The sequence below is a fragment of the Camarhynchus parvulus genome, chromosome 1 (genome assembly GCF_901933205.1).
Source record: "Camarhynchus parvulus chromosome 1, STF_HiC, whole genome shotgun sequence".
NCBI lineage: Eukaryota > Metazoa > Chordata > Aves > Passeriformes > Thraupidae > Camarhynchus > Camarhynchus parvulus.
In genome coordinates, this window is record NC_044571.1 from 99,915,300 (window position 1) to 99,938,052 (window position 22,753).

Genomic DNA, 22,753 nt, shown 5'->3' on the forward strand with positions numbered 1-22,753 from the left:
ATCCACTGCCTACATGTTCAGCATTCTTCTCTGGGAAGTGACCTTCTGTGAAAAGTTGAGGTCAGAGGACCACAACTGCTAGATGCAAGGTGGTCTGAGAGTGGTGCAGCAAGTGATGGTGGCAGAACTGCTCTGCTCTCCCTGTCAATTACCCTCTGCACCATATTCCCTGTGGTAACAAACATTTCCATAGCTCTTACGATGGCTGGGAGACTCAAGTTTAATAATAAGCACTGATATCATCACTTCCTGGCAAAATCTGCTGTGCCAAAATACTGGCACTAGTCTAATAACAACACATTACACATCCAGCCTTCCTTTCCAATCATCTTTCAATTGCATCTCCTGCTTTTGGGAGGTGCTGACCCCTACAAGCACTTGTCCATCAGCTAGACTCCTGGAATCACAGCTATTAATTGCACCTATCCAATTTGCAGGTAATGGGACATTCAAGCAAATAACCCTGTGGGAAAGATAACAGCACCATGAAAATGCAAAGGAACTGTACTCAGTGATGTAAAGCATGTGAATGTTCCTGGGAAAAAGGAAGGGACTTGCAAAATCAGGTGATTAGAGAGGCTCCAAGGGAGCCAGAGAGAGACTTTGGACAAGGGCCTGGAGTGACAGGACAAGGGGGAATGACTTCAAAGTGTCAGAGGGCAGGGTTAGATGGGATATTGGGAAGAAATTCATCTCTGTGAGGGTAGCAAGGCCCTGGCACAGGTTGCCTACAGAAGCTGTGGCTGCCCCATCCCTGGGAGTGTTCAAGGTCTGGCTGGATGGTTCCTGGAGCATCCAGGTCTAGTGGAAGGTGCTCCTGCCCATGGCAGAGGGATTGGAATGAGATGAGCTTTAAGGCCCTTCCAAACCCAAACTATCCCATGATGAGTGAGTTTCAAATGAGGAATTCCCTGGCCCAGACACTTTTTGTGTTTTTCCTCTTGCTGTGAGACACTGGGGCAGAACAACACCCTACACCAGATCCTAGAAGGAGTGGGATGCCACTGTCCGGCTGGGCTGTTCCAGCTCCCTCCATAACTCACCTGGGTTCAATGGCCTCAACAAGCTGAGTTTTAATTTGCTGATCAAGTTTTGATTGCATTAGAGGCAGAGCCTATTCATCAGCATGAATATAAATCTAAATTGACCCTGGTGATGACTCAGAGGGCAATGCTGAGCTAGAGCTGGCTGGGCAGTTCGATCGATTGGGGAAAGTGCTTTCTGCTTGTAATGGCTGCACTAACATATTGTTCAATAAATAAATACATAAATACAATACAGGGGGTGGGGAAATCAATGCTGAGATGGTGGGAGGTGACTGGGGCTGCGTCAAGAGAGATGTTATGCCTGGACCACCGCCGGCAGCTGGGGTTGGTGAACCAAGAAGCCTGGTGATCCCCATGACCGTGTGTTATCAGCACAATGCAAACGCCTGGCTGGGCTTTGATAGGCGGCTGCCCTGAGCTCTGGTAGGAGCCACATGTCCTGCCTGGACACAAAGAAGATCCTTGCCTGGTTATATCTTAACTGTGTAAAACTCAGCACAGCAGGAGGGCTGGGAGGAACTGTTTCTCAGATAAAGCTAAAAGTGGATGTGTGCCTTCCCAGGAGCATGTTTACATCTACCCATGGCACAGAAAGCCAGGCAGCCGCAGGAACCCCTTGTGCTGTGATGTGTTATTATTAACCCAGATGAAAATTACTGACTCCTCAAAAAGGAATAAAAAGGAACTATGGAATCTGAAAAAAAGGGGAAAAAAATCTTGAAAGGTGGTAATTGTTATATTCTTCAGTTTTCTTTAAGAGTGTGACATGGGTGAATCATCTTTCAGAGGCAGGGTGAAGGGAGTTCACCATGAAGAGTGTTAGAAGCCCTGCTCCCTGCCTGGAACAGTAAGAAAATGTGAAGAGAAGCCATTTCTGTGGTTTGGAGAGGTGCAGGAATCTGCTAAACTGACAGTATCACATTGTGCCTGAGTTGCAAGACATCACAGGGTGTTCATTCCTGAAAACAGGGATGCTCATGTCCTGGGGTCTGAGATGGGGTGCTGCCAAGGCAGAGGTGTGAGTAACAGCTGCAGGACCAGCCAAGTGGTCACTGTTCATCAAAAACACCCAGAAAGGGAGTGGTTGAAAGTCAATGCCCCAGTTTGTAGGATCAGGCCCTCCAAATGTTCTGTCACCATAGCTGAAACCCACACCCAACTCCTCAGCTCTCTGACAGGTGACACATTGGGCCCTATCTTCTTCCAAAGGTACTCAGATATTTCTCCAGCTCCACTGCAGACAGCTCTGAATGATTTGTCTAAAGTGAAAGGAGTGAAAAAATCCCCATGGAACAGATGTATGTACCTAATATAGACAACAAGACTGCACCAGTTCATCATGTCACTGCCTGTAGACAGGGAACAGCTCCAGATCAGTCACCCTTCACCAATCTCAGAACAAACCCACTAGAATATCACAGTCCATGAGGAATTGTCATTACCAATATAAAACAACCACAGAGCATCTTCAATGCACATGTGGATGAGGCACAGCTCCCAGCAATGTACATGGAGGCATGGAACAAACTACTTCCTGACGCCTCTCCCCGAGGAGGATTGGAGGAGGGTGAGGGATGGGACAAGGCCACGCTGGCCCAAGCCCTGCTGGTTCTGGTTCCATGGGAGAACCTTTGACCCACAGCTCCTTTGATCTTCACAGAAAGGCAGAGAAGGAAAAGGAGAGCCAAACTCAAGGAGGAGTCACTTGACATTGGTCATTCCCAGAAGAAAGGTGGTGAGAAGCAAAGGTGAAGAAATGCAAAGAGATCCAGACCTGAAGAGGAAGGCAGAAGAAGAAAGGGTGCACAGGAAGTAAAAGCTGCAAAAAGAAAATGAAGATGAGTAGATGTGGGGAAGAGTCAAGGGGAATTTGGAGGCTAAAGCCCCCAGTGAAACAAGAAGACAAAGCTCAACATGTCCTGACAGTGCACTGTCAGAAACCCACACCCTAGGCTGATCCCACAGCATGGACAGCAGAGGAGGGGCAATTCTGACCCTCTGCTCCTCTCAGGTGAGACCCCACATGCAGGGCTGCCTCCCTCTCTGGGCCACCCAAAATCAGAAGGATGTGAAGCTGCTGGAGTGAGTCCAGAGGGGAACAAAATGATGCTCTGAGGGCTGGAGCACTTCTGTCCAATTAAAACACGGGCATTGCTGCTGCTGCTACTGTAAAAGCCTTTATGGAGCCTTGCATAGGCTTGAACTGCACTTGAACTGCATTCTGAGAAAGGAATCCCTGTGAGTGCACCCAGGTGCTCCTCCCCACCACCTGAGCCATGCAGAAAACTTTGGAAGCCCTAAAATCACAGAATCACAGAACCATTTAGGTTAGAAAACCCCTTTGAGATCATTGAGTTCAACTGTTCCTCCAGCACTACCAAGGTCACCACTAAACATTGTCCCCAGGTGCCACTTCCATAGGATTTTTAAATCCCTCCAGGGACGGTGACTCCACCACTGCACTGGGCAGTCTCTTCCAGGGCTTGACAATATTTTCAGGCTTGGAATTTTCCCTAACACCAACCTCAAGCTCCCGTGGCACAATTTGAGGCTGTTTCCTTTTTTCCCTGTCCCTTGTTACCTGGAAGAAGAGAGTGACCCCCATCTGGCTCCACCCACCTCTCAGGGAGTTTGACAGAGTGAGAAGGTCTCTCCTGAGCCACCTTTTCTCCAGGCTGAGGCCCTCAGCTCCCTCAGCCACTCCTCATCAGACTCGTGCTCACGCTCCAGCCTTCAGAATTGCTGCCCAGGGGTTGTGCCAATGTAGTTGAATGGGAGCAGAAGCAGGTTCCAGTGTTTTTCAGAACCACTCAAACTTATCCCACTGGGATTCAGACTCTCCATGCTGCTCTGTGCCTTAGTCTCCCCTACCACACAAGTAGTTCTCTGCCTCAGAGGAGGCAGAGGAGGCTGAGAAGATGACTTGACATTTCACTGTCACTTTATTTCTGTGGAAATGATAAAAAGCGAAGGAGTAGCTGATAACCAGATATAGAAAAGGTCACTATTCTACAGAATACAGACATACAGCTAAACTCTAAAAATATGACAATGCTATGGTAATTCCCACAGCAATGGGAACTACAGCATAAAACCTTCCTTTGCTGCTGTAAACATGGTCACAGCTGATGTGTCTTTAGCCCACGACCCAGTTACAACATATATCATCATGGAGCCAAATAATTTGGACACTGACTCTGTCTCATGCAAAAAAGAAAGCCTAAATATCTGTCTCCACTAGATTCACTACTGTATCTCCCCACCCAGGCAGACACCGGTCTCCTCCTGGAGACCTATCCATGGCAATATTGCAGAATGCTTCTTAATGCCTCCCCACATTTTGGACACAAGACATTTCCAAGAGGAAGAAGATGATTATTGTTTTGCTGTAAAAAGAAAAGATGGACCCCAAACTTGCCTTCCAGCACACTGGATTTCATCTTGTAGCTGATGGCAACTGACAGAAATCATTAAAGCAGTGCCTCTGGAATTAAATTAAACAGATGGACTGGGGCTGTCTAATTGGAAGAGTGAGGGCTATGGAAATTGGGAAACATGACAAAGCTAAAGCACAGGTCATAGAAATCTCCAGCACACAGTGGAGACTGAAAACATCATTCCTCTCTGAAAAACACCTTCGGAAAGGTGTTGAGGATGAACACTCATCTCAGTTCCCAGCATCCCAGCCCTTCAAAACCATGCTGAGGAACCTGTGGAGGTATCATTAGCCACAAAATAGGAAGTGGTGAGAGAGCCAATAAGTTAAACATTGGAATGACCTTGATATTTTTGCAGGCAAGCAGTACCTGTAGGTCCTGTTCAGCTGGCTGCACCTCAAGCCATCTCTGAGCCAGGGACAGCCCAGCTCACCTCTGCAGAGGTGCTGGCCTGAGGGGCAAAGGACCAAAAGCCATAAAAACTTCAAATCCATCACATCAGGTGGATTACACAGGCAATTGGGACACAGGAGGATGGTTTCACACTGCCAGAGGACAGGGTTAGATTGAACAGAGGGAAGCAATTCTACCTTGATGGAGTGGTGAGGCTCAGGCACAGGTTGCCCAGAGAAGCTGTGGCAGCCCCATCCCTGAAAGCATTCAAGACCAGGTTGGGCTGGGCTTGGAGCAACCTGGTCTAGTGGAAGATGCTGCTGCTCACAGCAGAAGGGTGGAAGATCTTCAAGGTCCCTTCCAACCCATGATTCTGATTCTGAGATCAGTTGCTGTGGCTGGAGATAGCAGATTTAGAGCACAACCTTTTACAGAGGGACCACAATCTATAAACAAAACCATCCTGCATCATTGTGCCTCTGACTCTTCCCTTCCCCATTACACCCTGGCCACAACATCTAGTTTCAGTTACACAGTTCACCCTGTGGACTAGGTCCATTAGCAAACTATTTGCAAGGAATTTCAAACTCTCTGTGGGTCACACTCCAGCTCAATGCATTTCCCACTCTGCACTGTGGACATTTCAAGTCTAGAAACAGGACTGAGGGCCAAAACCTTGTCTGGCACAATGCCAGAGCTGTTACATAAGGAATAAGCTTGCATTTATGTTTGTCTCCAGCAAGGATAGAATCAGAATCACAAAGGTGGGAAAAGACCTTTAAGATCAGCAAGTCCAGTAGTATTTAATTACTCTTCTGCTATCTGAAGAAAAGTTATACTGAGCTTCAGGTATTCAAGATCTTCTTAATTTTCACTTTAAGTTGGTATTCATCTAAAATGTGGGAAAAATAAACAGAATTTGCCCAACACATCCAAGCCCTTTTTCTTTTGGCCAGGTACACAACAAAGACAGACGTGGTGATGACTCTGCCCTCTCAGAAGGGACCAGCCCGAAGTCCACACATTTTTTGTCAAGATGTTTTCATTAGCATTTCCACTTGATTTTAGGCCTGATTTTAGGTAATTATTGTCCCATGAACAGCCTTTCTCCCTGTCTCCCCTTAGCCTTTGCAACTCGGGAAGTCCTGTTCTGCTTCACCAGTCACTTGGAATGGTCAACAGTCGTCACACTCTGCTGCTGACCATTGTCCACTGGGAAAGGTGGGAGGCTCCCAAGCCCATCCCTTCATGGACAGGCAAATAACAGAGCCTGTTGCTGCTCGGACATCAAAGTTAAACAAACATTCGCAAGCCCCCACCTCTGGGCCTGTTTTAAGGAGCTCCCTGAGGAGGTCACGACTTTCAGCTTGTCATAGCACACATCAAAGTTTGCACCACACACGAACTCAGCGCATGGATTGGGATAGTGTCACCCGAGAGCGGATATGCAGCCTTTGTGTACTGCTTTAATCCTGTGTTTTCCCAAGTAATTAAGCTTTTTTGCTTATGAACTTGTGACTAAGTAAAGCATCCCTGAGAGGTTGTAACATCAAAGCTCATTCTCCCGTCTGTCCCACATTTTCCAAAATTGGATTTCTTTTTCTCTTTTTTTCCTTAAATAAAAAAACCTAATTGAATTTAGTTGTAGACTGAATATATTTAGGAGTGTCTTTAAAAGGTTACAAGAAGCCAGAGTGATCATCATGGGAACTGTGGAGCAAGGGCACAGCATTCAGCCCCGGTGACACCATCACCAGTGAGAAGATATGGGACAGGAGTGATTTTGGCTGGTGGGATACCCACCACAACAACATCCCACAGGTATGGGCTCATCCATGGCCAAAACCTGAGAGCTGGTGTGGAATGGCACCATCAGTTCAGCTGTCACATCTGTGGGACAGAGGAGCAGCCTGCCCTGATCTGTCACACCCCATACTGGGCATAAGGAGAGTGACAAGCTCCCTTTGGTTAAGCTTCACAACACATCCCAAACTTTATGAGGATCCTCTACAGAGCTCAGTGTGACTTTAGGAAAAGGTTGAAGAGAGTAATCATGATGTGAGATGCACATACCTGGAGTGCCTGCTGATGGCTGCCACCATGAGAGCCGTCCAGCCAAGCTTGTGCCTTGCATTCACATCTGTGCCTTCTTCCAACAACCTGGAAAGGGGAGAGATATGGTCAGAAAACAGATATGAAGAGAGCACCTCAGGCATTCTGGAGCTAATGAGGGAAAGCAGAATGTTTTACTGTGCAGGCACCTGCTCCAGCACGGTCCAGAAGACCCAACATGAAGTTGATTCAATAGTTCTCAAAGGTGACCAAACTTAAACAAACATTCAGGTGATGGCAATCCCACTCCTTTCAAAGGGTGCAATGCCAACATCTTGCTTTCTGTATTGTTTGTAAATTTATTTATTCTGTTCAGTCTAATTTCTGAAGAACCAATCAGTAGCAAAACTGATAAACCCAAATTCCAATGACATTTGAATCCTTTGGCTGCAAAGCACCCATTAGGCTTCAGAAGCAGCTCAGTGGAACTCCAAAGTCCATGCCACCTGCAGATACTTCACAGTTTTCTCATACAACATAAGAACAAATAAGACAACCTCCAAATATATTAGAAACGAAACTCTCCTTATGTCTCCAAAATTTTCTCAGCTTTTGCAAGATAATGGCAAGGGACAGGTTTTTGCAGCAGGTACTTTAGCTCAACCTAAAACATGTGCTGAACCCAGACAGTATGAAATGATAGTTCTCTCTGCATACCACAAGGAAGAAAGGAAGTTCAGAATTGAGACACAAATTTTACAGTGCTCAAATTAAATGAGACAAACTCTAAACCCTGCATGTTCAAGTCATAGAATCATAGAATGATTCACAGAAGGGTTTGTGCTAGAAGGGACCTTGAAGGCCATCTTGTTCCATCACTTCTGCCTTAAGCATGGACACCTTCCACTAGACCAGTTTGCTCAAAGATCTGTCCAACCTGGCCTTGGACACTTCCAGGGAGGGGCTGCCACAGCTCCTCTGGGCAACCTGTGCCAGGGCCTCACCACCCTCTCAAGGAAGAACACTGCCATATCTAATCTAGATCTCCCCTCTGTCAGTTTGAAGCCATTTCCCCTTGTCCTGCCACTTTCTGCCGGTGTAAAAGGTCCCTCTACACAACCAGATCCATGATTATGAACCCATTTTTCTTGCAGGAGCAAGGTGCTGCCAGTACCAAGACAGGGAAGGCATGGGTCAGGCTTTAGAAAGGAGGGTGGACCACACAAGAGTCAGCAGTTCTCTGCCCCTTCGTTTATTCCTCTCCCTTTTCACATATTAAGGCTTTTCCAACCTCCTTTCTGGATGAGGCTGTCCCTGCACTGTGCATCCTCCACACGGGTATAACAGGGAAGAGCTGTCATTGAACTCCCTGCTGGGAGAGACACAAGTGAACACAGCAGCCATGTTCCACCTGTGCAAGCACCACACTTGCAAGTTTTAAAATTCTGCCCAGAATCCCAGGCAAGGAAGTCAAGGTCAGGTGTGGGTGTGAGTGCTTGCACGCACTGAACAAGTCAGATCACTTCTTTAAGGACCTAGAAAGGTACACATCTGAACTCAGACAGCCTTTCCAAATTCCTCACCCTTGAGCTGCTCTGGTGGCAATGCTCTCACTGGTTAAGAGTGCTGGGATGGAATGAGTGAAAAGGAGGTAAATGAACCATATTCCTCTTCCTACAGTTGGAAAAAAATAAAGGAAAGTAGGAATGCTGGTCCAGGGAACACTCACAGATATACCCAGGGTGTCTTGCCAACCTCCCTCCACCTCACTGCAACCTTCACAGCAGTTTCACTAGAAACTTATCCCGAGGAACAAATACACTCATATACAGAGAGACACCTGGTATGTTCAAACTGAATAAGAGAAGGCTCCAGGGAGAACTTAGAGCCTCTGCCAGTGCCTAAAGGGGCTCCAAAAGACCTGGAGAGGACTTCGGACAAGGGCCTGGAGTGACAGGACAAGAGGAAATGGCTTCCCATTGACACAGGGCAGGGTTAGATGGGATATCAGGAAGAAATTCTTGGATGTGAGGGTGGTGAGGCCCTGAGACAGGTTGCCCAAAGAAGCTGTGGCTGTCTTATCCCTGGGAGTGTCCAATACCAGGCTGGACAGGGCTTCTGGCACCCTGGTCTAGTGGAAGGCCCATGGCAGAAGGGTTGGAACTAGATAGTCTTGAAGCTCCCTCCCAACCAAACCCCTCAGTGCTACAATATATGGTATGATAATTCTAAAGTTATTTCCAACTAGCAATGCCTGAACTTTGGCTGGTATCTCGAACACAGCTGAACGCAGTTCAGTCCACTGACTGGACAAACCAGCCAGATAAACATCATATGAATAAAAAGCCTGTTTCCTCTCCAGTTGAACTACCTGCCTTATTTGACAGAGACTGGGCCTTGAGAGCCAACAGGCAGATGGCTTCAGGCAAGCTCTACACAGAAGCACATTGGTGAACTCTTCTGACTGGAGCAGTGGTATGATACACAGGGAATGGGTCTGGGGGGACAATTTGACCACCCTTTTTTTGACAGAAGGAGTGGCCAGTGCTAGTGCTGTGGTTCTGGAAGCTCTGAACTGTTCATTACACATTTGGACAGAAACCTAATAGCTGAAATACTAGAATCATAACTGGCAGCCTCCATTTGTAGCTCCCAGCTGTGATTCAGAAGGCTGTGACCACTGTAAATTACCATAGCACCAACCATAGAAGCTTTATGCTCTCTTTACCAGGGTAACAATTTAAAGTTCAATAGTAATGAACTATCTGGCAGTCAACAACAGGACCCTGGTCCAAAGAAGTCTGATACTTGTAGAACAAATTTTCACACAGAATCCACTCCAGATCCAATTTTTATTTCGTTTTTCTCTGTGGTTTAATACCTGAACAACCATCCAGCAGCATGATGGAGAGCAGGGATGATTCACCTACAGCCTTATGGGGGTTTGGATCTACACAGCCCTGGATATGGCCAACACTGGTCAAGCTGCAGCCCCTGCATTATCCAGGGGCCCAGTAAACTCATCTGGGGAGTTGCACAAGAGCGGCCTTGGCCCTCTGCAGGGTATGGCACAGAATTATGGAATCATTTGGGCTGGAAAAGCCCCTCTGAGACCATTGAGTCCAACCATTCCCCCAGCACTGCCAAGCTCACCACTAACCCATGTCCCCAAGTGCTGCATCCACACATCTATTAAATTCCTCCAGGGATGGAGATTGCACTGCTGCCCCTGGCAGCCTGTGCCAGGGCTGGACAGCCCTTTCTATGAAGAATTTGTGAAATATCCTTATGCTTTCTCCTTCTGCCAGCACCACATCCCTGCAAGTGAATGCCAAGAGTGTGCTGCCAGTTCTGCTGCCTGAAGAGCACTCTCAGAGCACAGAATGCTGAAAGCAGAAATAACCCTGTGCAGCCACACAGCTTTCCATCCTGGTGAGGCAGGGTGTGCCCAGACACACAGGGGAGAGCAGATTGCTATCTGCACAGATCAGCTCCCTTTGCAGCTCCGCTTACAGAGGTGTTTGCACTCACAACAGAGATAAGGTAGCCTGACTCAGACCCACGGCCGCTGCTGGTCACACCATCACCTGCTCCAGCTGGAAGGACACTGCCTGCAGCAGAAATCCACACCACAGCTCCATCTGTACCGCCATGTGTGCCGTGTCCTCTGCGCAGGCACAGGGAGCAGCTCCCTGTGCTGGAAAACTGCTCGCTCGCTGTCACTGCAGGAACAAACTCCACACCCAGCTCCCCCAGACCCCAAGGAGCCAATCCCACCAGCACCAGAGCTCAGGATGCAATGCCAGAGATCTTACTGTCTCCTCTGACTCACCCTAACTGCTTCCAACAATCCTTTCCCAGATATTGTGATGCCAAATCCCCTTCCATTTGTCTCAGAGAGGTGTGGATCAACATGTCCAAGTAATTTCTGAATTTCATTGTATTTACTTTACATTTGAAAATAATTTGAAAGCAGTAACATTCACATCACCCCCTTCCTATAGTGTGTCACTGTGACAGCCTAATAGCCACAGAAAATCCAGGAAATAAAAGCATCTTGATGACAAGGGAGAGGGAGCCTGAAAAAAGAACCCAGAAGGGGCACAGTAACCCCAACACCAAACTGCAGGTAAGAAGGCATCAGCTATGCCAGGATGGAGGCACACAAATCCCTTCAGGCTGGGAACTTCTGCCTGGCAATAAAAGCCTTAAAGCCCAACACCAACCACTGATTAACATCCTCAGTAGAGTTTAATTGATGTAATTTTGCAAAGTATCAGGCCCATTTACACCTGACCATGGTGTTTATATGATTTTACATTAAAGGGGCAGAGAGACCATCCTGGTCACCTTCTGCCAGCCACTGGGTTGCTCTGCTGCAAAGAATCAGTCTTAATTTTGCCTGTCATGAGTTTTAACATTTCATTGGAGGGTTTGGACTGGAAATGACCTTGAAGATCATCCAGTTCCAATCTCACTGTCACAGCCAGGGACACCTTCCCCTAGACCAGTTTGCTCTAAGCCCCATTCAACCTGTCCTTGAACACTTCCAGGGACAGGGTAGCCATGTGAATGGATACTTCTTCCCAATATACAATCTAACCCTGCATTATGTCAGTGTGAAGTCAACCCCCTTCTCCTGTTACATTTGTTTTCTCATAAATGGGACCTGCAGTGTAACTCTTCAGTATCTCCCTTTGAGACAAAGGACAGGACATCAGCCCTTATTTCAAGTAAAAAGATAATGTTTTAAACTAAAAGATGAGAGATTTACATTAGACATTGGGAAGAAGTTCTTCCCTGTGAAGTTGGTGAGGCCCTGGCACAGGTTGCCCAGAAAAGCTGTGGTTGCCCCATCCCTGGAAGTGTCCAAGGCCAGGCTGGATGGGGCTTTGAGCAACCTGGTTTAGTGGAAGGTGTCCTTGTCCATGGCAAAGGGGTTGGGACTAGATGATCTTTAAGGTCTCTTCCAACCAAAGCCATTCTATCATCCTGTGATTTTAGAATTCTCAAGGCACTCTGGAGCCACTGAAAAATACCTATGAGTACTGAAAGGCTTTTTTCTTTACAGACACACTCGAAGGACACACTGAATAATGAATTATCTTCATTCTTAAAAAAAATAATGAAAAAGATCCTAGTCTGGCAGTCAAACCTGTTTAATCATCGTGCATCCAACAGGAAGGATGCTGGAGCCTCTCCTGTGGGATTAGGTTACAGGCTTGGAGCAAAGGTATTAGGATCAGTCAAGTAGTTTTCCGTTCAGGAATCTAGATCATCATAAGCATCTGGAATGCCACATCACTGAGCCCAGTGAGGGAATTACTTGCATCATACCATCTACCATAATATGCATTGACATTTCATTTAGGAGCTGGATTGCTTTTTTTTTTTTTTTTTTGGTTAAATCATTGCAAGATGCTCAGCAACTTAACAGATTTTCAGACAACTGAACTTTATGTTCAGGGTCTTCAGGCCCACCATTTATTTTTTGTCCGCCTGATTTAATGATATGACAATCGATAAAGCCAAGACCACTGCTCAGATCCCAGACAGCCAAATGTATTTACCAGCAGGAGTATTTTATTTTAATTAAATAAAATCCTCTGATCAATGTTTAGGATGTTTATCCACATTTTAACCAAGTAAGATCCAGGACACTCCTCTCCTAAGGAGTTTCTCACACGGATACAGCTCTATTAGCGCCATTTCCAGTGTTTCTCAAATGACAAACTGTTCTTTGACTGCAGTGATGCCACCAAGATGTCCCTTCCCCTGGCAGGAGTTGGACTGGATGACCTTTAAATGTCTCTTCCAACATAAACTCTTCTGGGATTCTGTGATTCAAGACCTGGTCAGGGGAAGAACCCCAAACCAGAGCTGGTGCTGTTTCTGATTGGGGAAGTACTCATATTTAAGGGATTTCAGTAAAACTTTTTTTTTTTCTAATGGTTTTAGGGCAGAAAGCTGACAGATGGCAGGGTTAGACTGAATATTAGGGAGAATATTTTCCCTATGAGGGTGGTAAGGCCCTGGCACAGGCTGCCCAGGGAAGCCATGCCTGCCTCATCCCCGTAAATGTTCAAGGACAAGCTGGATGGGGCTTGAAGCAACCTGGTCGGGTGGAAAGTGTCCCTGCCCATGGCAGAGGGTTGGAACTGGGTGAGCTTTAAGGTTGTTTCCAGCCCACTCTGCGATTCCTTGACTCTCTGAACATCACTGTCTGCTCTGGAATTTGCTGAAGGAATCTGGGCAGAGCAGCACCTACTGCTTTGTGCATATGCCCTATTTTACCCCAAGCCAGCAGTTCCCAAAGCTTTAGCACTTTGATCCCCGCAGAAGAGATAAAGAGCGCACATCGGCAGCGATGAGCCTTCTCCCCCCACTGCCCCCGGACAGATGTGCCTTCTATTCACCCGTCACTGGGGTTCTGGGTGACTGACTCGGTGACACTGCTGAGCCCAGAGGGCATGTTTGAGTTTGTGCTCAGTGCTGGGAGCATGCCCAGCACTCCATCCTGACAGGTGGAGGAAGAGGAAGCTGGAAACTTGAACTTTTGCAACAACAATAGCTTCTGTTTCTGTCAGCCTCTTAGACATTTCCCCCAGCCCTGTCCCAATATGTCACTGTTTAACTGCAGAGTGTGGGACACCCTCAGATGTGCTCACCCTCTTGGGAACTGCTCTCTGCTTTGCAGAAGAAGGGGGAAAGAAAAACATCCCAACTGAACAATATCTTGGAACATGAAAGCACAATCCCTGCTAGATTTTCTGGCCAGGGAAAGGATCTGCTTGGAGAGGAGAACACAGCGAGCTGCTTGACACCCTTTGATGCAGCTGCTGTATTCTTGGAGAGAGCTCATTGCTGTCTCTCACCCCTCACCACCTTTGCAGGGCAGAAACACACCATGGTGCTCCCTGAAAACATATGGAGCAGCACATCGTGGGGAAGGGGAGGGGAAGGGGAAGGGGAACGGGAAGGAAGAGAGGAACAGCATTTCCCTGCAGCTCGTAAGGCAGGAAAGCTGCTCCCAGGACAGGGGGGATTCTGGAGGAATCCTGGTAAGCCTAGCTCTGACAGCACAAACAGGCCATGAAGAGAGGCCAGTGGCCAAGGAGAAACTCCTGGAAAGAAATTTTCAAAATCAAGGGGAAGCTCTTATAAATCCAAGTTTCAGGAGGTAAAGCCAACTCCAAGAGGAGAGCAGGTCTGGAGGCACAGAGGGTGGGCAAAACCACCATGGGTGAAGCACATGGAGTGGGAAAAGTCAAAGAGGTACAACCCAAGCATGAAAAGGCTAACACAGACATGTGAGTAGCTGCAGCTGCCCTGTGCCTGTAAGTGTTCAATACCAGGTTGGACAGGGCTTGAAGCTACTTGGATTAGTGGAACGTGTCCCTGCCCATGGCAGGGGGCTGGAACTGGATGAGCTTCAAAGTGCCCTCCAACCCAAATCCTTCTGTGATTTCACAGCTGGCATCACCAGGTTTGGAAGAGAATGTGAAACCCTACATGGAGTAGCCCCAATCCGGTCAACCCAACAACAGCTGAGCTGTGTGCCAGAAAAATACCCTACCAGCCTGCAACCTGCTCTGGCAGAGTCAGCAGTGTAAGTGGGAAATGAGCCATCACTTTTGCAGAGGAATTTGAGCATAATACACTAACTTCTGACAATCCATTCCTCCTGGAGGTGGCATGTGTTACCTGCTCGACTTACTCTGTGCAGGTCTGAACTCAAGTGTCAGACTCTCCCACATCCACCAACATTCACAGCTGATGTGCTGTGTAAGCAAGCACAAAGCAAGCACTCGGCGTGTTTTTAACCTGCTACCTCACATCTTCCAAGGTGTCCCTTAACTCCTGAGCTGTGAGGAAAGTGGAATTATTGCTCCCCTGGTTGTACAGGCCACATCCATGCTGGTGGACTGCTTCTCCTCCAAACCCAGAGCTGCTCAGGAGGCTTTCCTGCACTCAGCCCTGCTGATAAACATCTCCACTAACTGGAATTAACCTTCTGATGGTTCCCAGGCATATTCCAGACATACAGAAGCTCCCATGCATCCAGGTGTGTTGGTGTCTGCTTCCAGAGAGAGGGATCTGGGATTTATGGGCTTTAAAGCTATTTTGGAAAGAAGCATGAAATCTCCTGTAGGCCTGGCACTGACTGCAGAGACACTGCTCTGTACTCAGTGTACAAATTCAAACAATCCTGGGAGACCAAAATACACCAAGAAACAGATCAAAAAGGGCAGTTTTCCAGCTATCTAGAACAGGAAAGCACAGCACACATACATCTCCCCCAATACTTCATTGCCAACATGAAGAAATCTGGGCTGTTGTATGTGCTCTGAATTCCCTGCAGCCACAGGCCAATTCAAACTCAATAATCAGTAACAAAACTTTCACTGAAACACAGTCCTGGAAAATTTGGGGAGATTTGAAGATTAAAGGGGACATTTACATGATAAACATTTTTTAATCCTAAAAACCCTAGGTGTCTGTAACTCAGATACACACAGACAAATGCAGGCTCAACATCATATATAAGCATGGAGCAACAGAAATAAACATAATTATAAATCATCTCCCAATCCTGCCTCCAACCTGCTCCCACTACCCCTGCTGAAGATGTGTCACATCTGCTCAGGACTGAGATAAGGTACATGATGGCTAGTGACCAGGAGCCAATGACAGGACTCTTCTGCTCACCCTACAAAGCATTCAGGCATCCCTTGAGCCTCAGTCACGACACTCACAATTATTCTGTGAGAGAAGATGCTTCAACAGGTACAACATGGCTCCCATAAAGGCCCACCTCCTCCACACAGTGCCTTTCAACGATCTGATGTTCCAGGTAAGCAAAGCCTGAAACACTGCAGAGGGATTTTTTACCCAGTCTCTAAATTCCTGTAACGAACACTTGAGCCAGGAAGCAAACAAAAGACTGGGGGACTGTACCCCCAGTTCATCCCCCCAAACTGGAGAGAACTGAAAGGGTTACAGCTGGGAGAGACCCTAAATCTCATCTTGTTTCTACTCCCTCCCATGGACAGGAACACCTTCCACTGCCCTGTCCAACCTGGCCTTGAACACTTCCAGAGACAGGGATGGGGGAAATTGCTCAATGAGCTGTGCTGCTTACAAACAAGGGAGAAGAGACAAGCACAGTCTGGAGGAGGCAGAACTGCCATAAGTCAGAGCCAAGATGAGTGGTACTGCTTGAAAATTGAGAGATCACTGTTTGGGGCAATCAAGCCTGACTTAGCTGTTTCTGCATCTCCTCCAACTAAAAAATCAGCTTGGAGAGAGCAGACCCAGCTGAAGCAACTGACATGGAGCTTCCTGCCCCACTGCCACATCTGTCTGGATCCCTGTGAGAGCAGGAGAGCACCTGGTCAGCTCCAGATCTCATTACCAGACAGATATGAGTGGCTGCCTGCTGTTGGGAATGAGGCTGATAACAGCCATCTGACACATGCTCTGTGTCTCCATGAGTCACAGCTGCACAGGGCTGAGGAAAACACTGCTCCATCATGCTTATCTGGTGAGAAAACTGCTGAAAGCCTGTGCTCTTGGGGTGGCTTACTAAGAAACAAAGCTAGAACACAAAGAATCAATATTAATACTGAATACCAACACAAGTGGGAGTGAGGTGGGCACTTTTTATGCCTTTGCTTCTTGCTTTCCCTCCAAATGCACAGAACAACTGAGGCTGAGGGAAATTAAACTATCTACATCAATTAGGTATTATTTTTTGTGCTGGCTAACAGCATGAAGGCCTTGGAGGGAAGAGCTGGTTTGCCACATGCTCCAAAGGGGATGCTTTTAGAAGTTAGCATGTTCTTTCAGCTCAGTGAAGAATTCAGCCTGGTTCTCTCCATTCAGCAAGTGGTTAGAGATGAGAAAACTTGGCTGGAAGCTCAGAGGAGCCAGAGATGATAGAGGCAAGCCTACAGCAGAGGGGCTGGATTCAGCCTGTGGATATGCATTCTTCCCACAGCAATACAAACGTGTACTCCAGTGAGGTCTGTCTGCTATGCCTGAAAGGCCTGGTCCTTTTCAGAGTGAAAAATCACTGCTTGGAATAATCACAGAATCATGGAATGGTTTGGGTTGGGAGAAACCTGAAAGTTCAGCTAGTTCTGACCCCCTTTGCCATGGGCAGGGACACCTTCCACTTGACCAGGTTGCTCCAAGACCCATCCAACCTGGCCTTGATCACTTCCAGGGATGGAGCAGCCACAGTTTCTCTGGCTAGCCTGTGCCAGGGACTCACAACCCTCACAGAGAAGAATTTATTCCCAATATCTCATCTAACTCTGCCCTCCGTCAGTCTGAAGCCATCCTCCCTTGCCTGTCACTCCATGCCCTTGGAGTCCCTCTTCAGCAGTCATGGAGCCCCTTTAGGCACTGGCAGGGGCTTCCAGCTCTCTCAGGAGCCTTAAACACCCCAGTTCTCCCAGCGGGTCTCCAGAACAGAGGGGCTCCAACCTTTGGAGCATCTCCATGGCCTCCTCTGGGCTCACTCCAGCAGCTCCACAGCCTTTTCATGATGAGGGCCCCAGAGCTAGAATCGGTACTTTAGGTGGGATCTCGTGGTCTTCTTGGTACCTCCCACCCTCTCTCACACAGTCATTTTCCACATTTTATACTAAGACTGTATTTCCTAGTAACTGTATTCTGATGTTTTCATGTGCAGAGGGCCATGACCAGCTGTCAGCTGAAGGCACTTGGAAAAGATCAGCATCCCACTTCAAACAAGCTTGAAGCTGGATAAGAAACACCACCCCAGGGGACAGTGCAGGCAGGGGACAGCAGTGAGGCAGGAGGACAGGTAATGTTCCATGGATGGCTGCCCAGCTGGATTGTCACACTCCCGCCCCATCAAAGCTCAGTCTGGACTTCACCCCTTGCAGCTGGAGAGAGCACTGAAGGCAAGACTGTTTGTGTTTCCTCTGTCAGCTCTGCAGTAGGTCTGGCAATCTTGGGCTGTGGAAGTTTTTTGTAAAGAGAATCATGGAATCAGAGAGTGGCTGGGGTGGGAAGCACCTTCTGGAGATCACTGTGTCCAACCTTCTCCTTGAGCAGGTTCACCCAGAGCAGGCTGCAAAGGATTGTGTCCAAGTGGGGTTTGAATATCCCCGAGGAAGAAGATTCCACAGGCTCTCTGGGCAGGCTGTTCCAGTGCTCTGTCACACTCACAGCCCAAAGTTCTTTCTCATATTGAGATGGAACTTCCTGTGCATCAGTTTCTCCTGATGCCTCTTGTCCCATTGCTGGGCCCTATGGAGCAGAACCTGGTCAATTCCCTAACAACCTCTCTGCAGACACTGACAGACAAAGATGAGTTTGCCTCTCAAGTTGTCTCTTCTTGAGGCTGAACAGCTTCATCTCCCTCAGCCTTTCCTTATAAGAGGGATGCTCCAATCCCTTCATCATGTTTGAGGCTGAAACTGCCTGCAGCAGGGCGAGTCAGTCATTTTCACCATTCATGCTTCTCACACAAGCAAAAAGCATGTGCCAAGCAGAGTTAGGCACCAAGCTTCAAAGAGTGGGAGGCTGCCAGCCCCACAGGGAACAGGATGGGAAGGAAGGCCCTGGAGAGCCTCTGCAGAGGGATCTGGACAGGCTGGCTTGATGGGTTGAGGCCACTCTATGAGGTTCAACAAGGTCAGGTGCTGGGTCCTGTACATGGGTCACCACAACCCTGTGCAGATATACAAGCTGAGAGTGGCTGAAAGTGCACAGCAGGAAAGGCCCTGGGGGTGCTGGTTGACAGTGGTTGAACATAAGCCAGGTGTGGCAAGAATGTAAATAGTACCCTAACTTGTATCAGCTACAGTGTGGCCAGCAAGCCCAAGGCAGATCCTTGTTCCCTTGCACTGGGCAAGGTACCTCAAATCCTGTGTGCAGTGTGAGGCTCCTCATGAGCAGAAAGACTTTGAGGTGCTGGAGTGGGTCCAGAGAAGGACAGTGAAGCTGCTCAAGGATCTGGACCAAAGGGGTGGATGAGGAGTGGCTGAGGGAGGTGGGGGAACAGCCTGAAGAAAAGGAGGCTCAGAGGGACCTTCTCATTCTGTACAGCTCTCTGAGAGTGTAGCCAGGTGGGGGTCAGGCTATTCTCAGAGGTAACAAATGACTGTATTGGAGGAAACAGCCTCAAGTTGCGCTATGGGAGGTTTAGGTGGGATGTTTGGGAAAATTTCCTCATGGAAAAGGTCATCAAGCCCTGGCACAGGCTGCTCAGGGCAGTGGTGGAGTTCCCACCCCTGGAGAGATTTAACAAACATGTGGATGTGGCACTTGGGGCCACAGCTTAGTGGTGGGCTTGGCAGTGCTGGGGGAATGGTTGGAGGCAATGATCTCAGAGGGCTTTTCCAACCCAAACAATTCTGTGATTCTGTGACAGAGCACAGAAACAAAGGGAGAAGCTGTAGACGTGCAGCCTAGCAGGATGGCGTACAGCCACCAGCCCTGCGCTGACCAGCAGGAGCACAGAGCATCCCTCTTGCTGATCTGCCTGACCAGGCTCACAAATCACCCAGACATCCCTAAACAGCAGCTTCCTGCAATTACAAGCAGCAGAACACATGTGCCAATTAGCTGCACACCAATATCCTCTTTGGCCCTTGATCTAGGCCAGATCTCAGCCCTGGGGTGCAGCAGAGCCAGGTGCTTCCTCCAAGATCCTGGAAACTGGATGGAACATCCCCTGGCTGCAGGCCAAGAGGGCTCTCCTCTCCCTGTCCTCTTGTGCACCCATCCTTCTCTTCCCTTTGCTTCTACACAGGGATGGCAGCTCCTACCTCCCCAGGTGCCTGTGCTAGGTGGGAGATCTCAGCCAGAGACAGGAACACATGTGTGGTGTACACAGAGTAGCAATGTCTCTTCCCATCCTACACAAGCTGCCAGGCTGCCAAAAGGTCTGAATTCTCTACTGGCTGAGGGCAGCACTTGGGAAACCTCTGGCATTATGAGACAGACCAGGTAGGAGTGCCAGGATCTGTTCAAGAAGCAGCTCCAAGGTTCTCACACTTCTCTTCCCACTTTAGGGGAGACTTGTTTTCCTCCCACAGCCCCAGAGCTTGCCCCCAGCACTGGGTGGAGCCGTCACTGGAGCATGTCTCAGTGGCATGGCGCTGCTGCTCACACACCATCCTGAGAACCTTTGAGTCCCTCCCTGGAGGTTTGGCTGCAGAAAGAACGTGCCTCCTGGGGACTAGTCACATGCTGAGCCTGTGACAAACTGGCCCTTTGCTACCACCTCAGGGAATGTAACACTACCTGAAAGGTGCCATGGTACCACCCCAATGAGGCAGGCACACCCAACTGGGACAAAAAGCCTGCTGCCATGGGACAGGAGCTCTGGAGATGCTCCACTCCCTAACAGCTGTATCTCTGGTCACCCAACCACTCACTTCCCTGGCCTCCTTGGCTGGGTGGAGCTCTCTCCTCTGCTCCTTGTGGGACAAAAGGCTCCTGGAGAACTGCTGGCTCAGGCTGAGGAACCCACAAGGGCTGTTTGTTCAGAGACAGACCCCAACAGATGAGCTTCACAGGGGAACACCCACATCTGCACAGTATGGCCTCACACTGTCCTCTCTCAGCACAAGGATCTGCAATCCACCTCCTACCCAACAGGTAAGGATGTTCCCCATCTCTCCTCATCCACTCTGGATCTGAGAGAGTGAGGGGAGCATCCCATGGGAGCTGGGAGCAGCCAGCCCCTTCCTCCCTCCCCTGTGCGCTGACGGGGTTTTCCTGCCCTCCCAGCCCTTGGCACACTGCTCTCAAGTCTCAGAACCCTGCTCACCTCTTGACTTCTGAAACGTTGTTAATCCTTGCAGCTTCCAGAAGAGCATCCTCTGAAATGCAGAAAGAAGGGAGGAGGGAGTTAGTGTGGAGAACACACATGGACATCCTAACCTGGAATGGGCAGGGGCTGCTGCTGCTCAGAGCTCTCACTGACCACCCCAGCGAGCAAGAACCCATTCCTGTGAGCAGGTTATCTAAAACCCTCGCTGCCTTGGTGACTGACTGCAGCCCCCATCACACACCCTGAGAACAGCAGCAGCCATCCCAGGGCAGTGGGCACTGTCACCCCAAGGTGTCAGCCTCAGCTAGAGATTTCCAGACACCACAGAAGTGCTCCTACCACAGAGTCAGAATGACACCCCCTGGCTAGAGAAGGGAAGAGCAGCACCCAGCTCTGGGAGATGGGATAAGTGATGGGCTGGGTTGGGAGGAACCTAAAAGCTTATCTCGTTCCACCTCTCTGCCATGAGAAAGGACTCTTTCTACTAGGCCATGCTGCTCCCAGCCTTGTCCATGAACACTTCCAGCCACAGCTTCTCTGGGCAACCTGTGCCAGGGCCTCACCAAACCTCACAGGCAAGAATTTCTTCCCAATACTCCATCATCTAAGCCTGACCTCAGGGTTAGAAGAAGCCAGTCAGTAGGAAACCATTCCCCCTTATCCTGTCCCTCCAGACCCATGTCCAAAGTCTCTCTCTAGCTCTCTTGGAGCCCCTTTATGCACTGATGCGTTAAGGATAACCCTTCCCAGGTTACAGCCAGCAGGCAGGTTCCATCCCCAAGGAGGGACCCCACATCCCCTCCCAAAGGGCAGGGGACACTCTGTGCTGCATCCCACGCCTCCTGCCCTGGGGCGGGCCCCAGCAGCGATAGTCACCCTTGGACAGGCGGTCCCGCAGGTAGCAGTAAGCCAGCGCAGCGATGAGGGCAGGCAGCCCTGCTCCCGGGGAGCAGCTCCCAGCTCCACTCTGATGCCCGCCGGGGTCTCCCGCATGACAGCAGCGCTGCTCTGCACCCGAGGGCCGTGGCGTCGGCTCTCTGAGGGAGGCCATACGGCTGGACGATGTTGCTGGCACAAGGCAGCCAGTGCGGGCCGGGCCGGTGGCAGGTGGCCGGGGTGTCTGCAGTGCGGCCAGGCCTGGAACAGGCAGCACTGACCTCTCCGCTGCGGTGCTCCCCTTTAGGCCTGGCCCATTACCTAAGGGAGAGCCCCCTGGGCCTGGCCCCATTGGCAAAGTGGGGCCTGGCGGAGCAGCCACCGGAGAGCCCCCGGGCACCGGCCCCATTGGCAAAGCGGGGCGAGAGCCCCCGGGCACCGGCCCCGCTACCGGGGGTTCGCCCCCCAGGCCCCCCTGTCGCCCCCTGCAGGCAGCGGTCCGCCATGACAGCCTTGCTCCGGGCGCCGGCGCGAGCCCACGGCGCCCCCTGGCGGCCAATAGCGGGAGCAGCCGGGCGGCCCCGGCCCCCTCAGCCACGGCCGCCGTCGCAGTCCCGTAGGTCGCACGTGACGGCGACCACCATGGCCGCGCTCGGAGGAGCCGCGCCAGCCCCTGCGGCAGCGGGCAGAACGCCAGAGACGCCAGCATAGCTCCCTCGCTCCTCCCGCTGCGCCGCTCGCACCTTACCCCCCCCCGTCGCTGAGGCCGGTGGACAAGATGGCGGCTTGCCGGCCGGCGGAGCTTGATGAAGGGGGCGCGCAAGGTGTGCCGGGAGATGTAGTTCCCGCCACGCCCTGCGGCGCGCTTATCCGACGCGGAGGACTACAGCCCCCAGGAGGTGCCGCGGCACGGCCTTCCCGGGGCATGCCGGGAAGCCGGCGTAGGCTGCGGGACATGCAGGGGCGTAGTGGCGGGCGGGCTCCGGCAGGGGGCGCAGCGCAGCCGGGGGGGGCGGGGCGCCCGCGTGTGTGATGTAAGGGGTCCCGCACGCGGGGGCGGGCACGGACGGACAGACAGACACCAAACACCTACATTGGCGCACACATGCACTCGTGCACACGCGTTTATTCAC

General features: G+C 49.9%; 1 protein-coding gene across 1 annotated transcript in view; it reads right to left on the minus strand.

The window, feature by feature from the left end:
- CLPB (ClpB homolog, mitochondrial AAA ATPase chaperonin) overlaps positions 1-22,408 on the minus strand; it is a 74,205-nt gene extending 51,797 nt beyond the window's left edge. Inside the window, exons 1-3 of the mRNA XM_030959143.1 lie at positions 21,621-22,408; positions 20,742-20,793; positions 6,950-7,036 (exon numbers count right to left, since the gene is read on the minus strand). Coding sequence (XP_030815003.1) covers positions 6,950-7,036; positions 20,742-20,793; positions 21,621-22,329 — 848 coding nt within the window. The 5' untranslated portion in view covers positions 22,330-22,408. The remainder of the gene's footprint in view (positions 1-6,949; positions 7,037-20,741; positions 20,794-21,620) is intronic.
- Between the last annotated feature and the right edge of the window lie 345 nt (positions 22,409-22,753).